The 4,634-nt window shown below is 36.8% G+C and overlaps 1 protein-coding gene across 1 annotated transcript in view; it reads left to right on the forward strand.

Annotated features, from left to right (window-relative positions):
• Positions 1-516: 516 nt before the first annotated feature.
• Positions 517-4,634, forward strand: part of LOC122246034 (carboxy-terminal domain RNA polymerase II polypeptide A small phosphatase 1) — a 43,761-nt gene continuing 39,643 nt past the window's right edge. The window contains exon 1 of the mRNA XM_043004282.2: positions 517-716. Within this exon, the coding sequence (XP_042860216.1) occupies positions 641-716 (76 nt within the window). The 5' untranslated portion in view covers positions 517-640. The remainder of the gene's footprint in view (positions 717-4,634) is intronic.

The raw sequence follows: 4,634 nt of genomic DNA on the forward strand, positions 1-4,634 counted from the left end.
GCTGTTCATTCTATCATATCTTTCAATGTATTTATCATCAGGTATCTGGTTACTCAAGAGGAGTTTCTTCCTGGTAACCCAATCTTGTCCTTGAAACCGAAAGAATTATGGTAAAATAAACGATAAGACCTCTCCGTTCTTTCATATTGAGTTTATATATCTGCATTATTTCATCTGTATCTATATAATTAATCATCGGGCATCTGATTACTCAGTAAAAGTTTCTTCCTGGTAACCCACAAACAAACAAACAAACAAACAAATGATCCAATCTTGTCCTTGAAATCATAGAAAACGGGAATCTTTGAACTCCCATGTAAGATCTCGAAAGCCTTTTAAATCAACAGCAACAATGATATTTTTGGATATAATAGCCCTTTACCGCTTAAAACAAACCAACAAATAAATCAAGGGAACAAAACAAAGTCAAGAAAAGCCTCCCTCCCTCGAAAACGGGAGGAAATTCCGTTTTGTTTACACTCCCCCTCGATCTCCCACGTATTATTGGAACCTCCGAGACCGAAGTTCAGCTGCCATTTTGGTTTCGTGGGAAAAGGTTCCTCTTGTTCGCCGCTCTTAAATGTCCTCTTGTCGCGCCTGTGGACTCTCCTCTTAGCTATTATATGAAGCAAATGATTCAATGGATGCCTCGTCAATCATTACGCAAGTGTCTCGTGATGAGGAACAGTTAAATTCCTTCCCTCCGCCGGATAGAGGTAAGAGAACAGGTGTATTTGAGATTCGTAAATATTTTTCTTCTAATTAAAGTACGAAAAATGTATTTCTTGCTGCCTTTCTCGCGCTCTCCGTCGTCTTTATTAATTTGCACTACTCCTTTATTCGCCTCTCTTCTATTTTCGATTGGTCTGAGCTGCTATATTTATTTCTTAATTATTGAATTCAAAGTGGGTGGTTTTATAGGCCTACACGCCCTCTTTTTCCTCCCGCGAGTGAAAGCATGGAAGAAGAAGAAAGATAAGAGGGAGAGGAAGGAGGAGAGAATTGCGCATGGAATGAAATCGGAAAGCGAGAGAAATCGTATTAAGAGGAATATTCGGATCGTATGCGAAATGAGAGGAGTATCTTGGGGTCAAAGGTCACGTGCGAGGATGCTTTTTGGTGGGAGATTTGATTATTAATGAGGTGTTGATTTTGTGGAATTTGTTGTTGGAGTTTTCTGGCGGATTTTTTCTCTATTTGTGGATGATATAGATATATATTTGGTTTGTCTTACAGGTTTCTATAATGTTCAGTTGTAGGTAGAATTTGAATTCTTTCTCTCTGCAATTTGCAACTGTAAGGAAAACCGACATCACTTTTGCTTGATGGGGTTGATGTAAACTTATGTTTGGCTTTTATTAACATGCAAAAAGTGTTGGAAGTTTATGAAAAACAATTCCAATATTGTTTGTGAATTATGGAAAGGTTTCCTATTATCAAATGCATTTTGCTGAGGTTCAAGTGAAAGAATCTCTCCTGATCGTTATAGTCTACTTCACGCAGTGGAGCGAGACTGATTTTGTAGAATTTATGTAGGGGAGTCACTCTTGTGGGAAAGAGCTATATAGAAAATAGATTTAAACATTGTATGAATATCAGGATGTGTTCATATTTGTATAACCTTGTGTGTAAGGGATACGACATCTGATTTGTCATATGGATATGAGCTGCAAATAGTGTGCATGTTTTGTGCACTATTTACATTACGTAGCATTTTATTGTGGATAATTTACTTGTCAAGTAACTGATTTTGAGGATAACCTTTTGTTGCCTTTGTAGTTGGTTTACTATTTTTGTCTTGCTATTTTTCTTACATTGTATGCCTTTTATACTGAATATGAAGTTATGCAACATCAATAAGATTTAAAATATAATAGTTTCAGTAAGAAAAAGAAAGGTAAATCTTATTGATGTGTCTTCCCTACATGTGGCCTCCGCTACTAATGGCACTCTAGCAAAGACCCCTGGACCTTCAGAACATATATTCCGGTTAGATGGAGCTTGTAGACCTCCCAAGTGATTTATCATGTAATAAGGTACCATCTCTCTCTGGCTAGGAAATGGCTAGAAAATGTGTGGTGGAAGTTCGATGGTCTTTGCCGGAACTCCGAAAATATTGAGGACGTGGTGATTGCTCGACGAGCCGCCACTATTGGGGTAGACTGAAAAGAGTAGGATTTGTATGACAGATGACATCAAGGGGATTTGGATAGACTACAGGCACTATAAGTATGAAGCAGAAAGGCCTGTTTTTGAGATGTACACAGGTGGATGTTTAACATTTGCTGTAGTCTTTCTTGGAATTTGGATTGTTCTTGGAATTTCACTCATTTTCCTTATAGTGTTATTTACAATGATATACTTTATGTAAGAATAGATGAAATATTTAACTGTATTTTATCTAGTTTGCTCTACAACAGTGGTTTTACAGTTCTAGCAAAAGAAGGATGTACTTATAAGGTATAGTGCTAAATGCAAGCTACATACAGGGAAGCAAGAGGTTGATCATTTTAAGGTACTTTCATTTATGATGAAGTTATTGTAAATAGAGATTAGTTATTTAATTTGAAAAATGAATAACAGGACGTATCTTTCATCACTATGTTCACAACCTGTGTGTATGGTTTGAAGACCTCCCAGGAGATTTATCATTCAATAATAAACTGGTCCAAGTTCTAGTCCGATAAAAGATAAAAATGTGTGTTGGGTTTTGTTGGGCTTTTTTAGAGTGCCAGTGGTGTGTTGGCTACGGAGGTCACATGTGACTGCATCTTTTGTTGATTTTTATAGACCTTTATTATTAATTTGAAATATCTATGTCATTACAGAGAAATCTGAAATTGTGAGTTTACCTAAATTAGACAGTAAAGGAATGTAAAACTGCACCGAGTCAAACATTTACAGTTTCTTGTGGCAAAAATAAGGTGAGATTTGGAATTTTGGGGGCTTACACTTATAATATGAATTTATTGAGATAGCTCATATTTTATTGATGAAAGAATTTAGAAGAAAAAAAAGTTCAGAGATGGTGAGATTTTTTGTTTCAAGATAGGTTATAAGTATCAGAGATTGCAGTCAGTGAGGTAGAATTACGTGCTTCCTCTTCCCTTTTGCATTTATCCCTGCCTGAGCTAAGGAAGATATTGTGTTACTCTTACTTCTCTTACTTGTGTGTGTGTGTGTGGGTGGGGGGTAGTAGTAGTAGTTGTAGTAGTAGTATTAGTAGTAGTAGTAGTAGGCTATATACATGAATTTCAGGACTTGTTTGTTGTGGTTAGGATTTAGGTGAAGTCCTTTTACAGTAATCTGGCGGGAACACTCCAGATTTCTAGGCTGCAGACGAGATTGATAGTCCTTTGAACAGTTTTTGTTTTGTCAGTGCAGTGACGAAAATAAAGTTGATAATGCCTGTTTATCCTCAAGATACTGGATTGTGAATATGAAATACATATTTTGTATCAAGGTTTTGCATATATGGAGAAAAGTCCCTATATCTAGTGGGGCAGATATTAATAGATCACAGAGAAATTATAAAGAAAAAGTGTATTTAGTTGATGAAGATTTGAAAACGGATCAGAACACGTGGATTTTTTCCACTCTCGGAGTACCGGCTACATTAGAAAATGTGGGGTTAATGTACTCGTAGTCCTTGAAGGTCCCATGTACGGTGATATAGATCTCTGGAAGACATATTTAGGAGAGTGTTGTGTAATTGTGCTACTGATGCTCAACTAGTGATTTAGAAATTTTGTGAAACTTTGATCCTTGTAAGAAAAGAAGAAGAAGAAGAAGAAGAAAATCATCTTGAGAATACAGTATTTCACCATTCCAGCAAGAGATGAGAGAGAACTAATCGGACTGACCCCTTTTTTTCTTAACCTTGGGGGGGAAACCTTAGCTCTGGGAAGTCTAGTCGTGGAGGCAAAGGATCGGGATGATTTTTGGGTGGTGCTTCGTTTGTTTTGGTTTTCCTTCAGTTAGTGCTGAGTGGGCGTTGATCAGATGTATTATGTTCGTTGGTGGTTCTGAAGGTTTGCAATGGCAGATGATTGGAATTTAGATAGATGCGGAAGTTAGATGAAGGAAATGTGTTTTTTTTTTTAGGGGGAGGAAAACTTTCCTTGCATCTTCATCTTTATTAATTAACCAAAGCTGTGATTACATTACATGTATTTAAGGATAATTTGAAATTTCAGTGTTGTCAGATATTGTAGATAATTTACTAGTGTTGCTCTACAGAATGTAAATAAGGTGTGACAGCAATCCCAGTGAGAGAAATTATGCATACATTCACATTAACTTTAATTCTAATTCTCTAAAGAAGAATTCATCTAAGCTTGAGAGAAAACTGACAAAAATTGAGTCCGAAGAACGACATAACATTGTTTTGTTACGTGGATGCCATAGAATGGCTTTTACTTAGGTTGCAGTACTTGTAGGATGTCTCTTGGATGCAGCATTAGACCCCCCCTCCCCCCCCTACACTGTACCTTCCACTCCTCTTCCCATCATCTTGCCCCATTTTGTTCTCAATGTTCTTTTATCTGATATTTAGGGAAGTAGTGCCTGTTTTATCTTACTATCACATACATATTCTTGTGCCCATGTTCTTCTTGTTATCTCTTTCCTGTTGC

The sequence above is a fragment of the Penaeus japonicus genome, unplaced genomic scaffold (assembly GCF_977035675.1).
Source record: "Penaeus japonicus unplaced genomic scaffold, GWHDUDI00000001_assembly GWHDUDI00000025, whole genome shotgun sequence".
In the NCBI taxonomy this organism is placed as follows: Eukaryota; Metazoa; Arthropoda; class Malacostraca; order Decapoda; family Penaeidae; genus Penaeus; species Penaeus japonicus.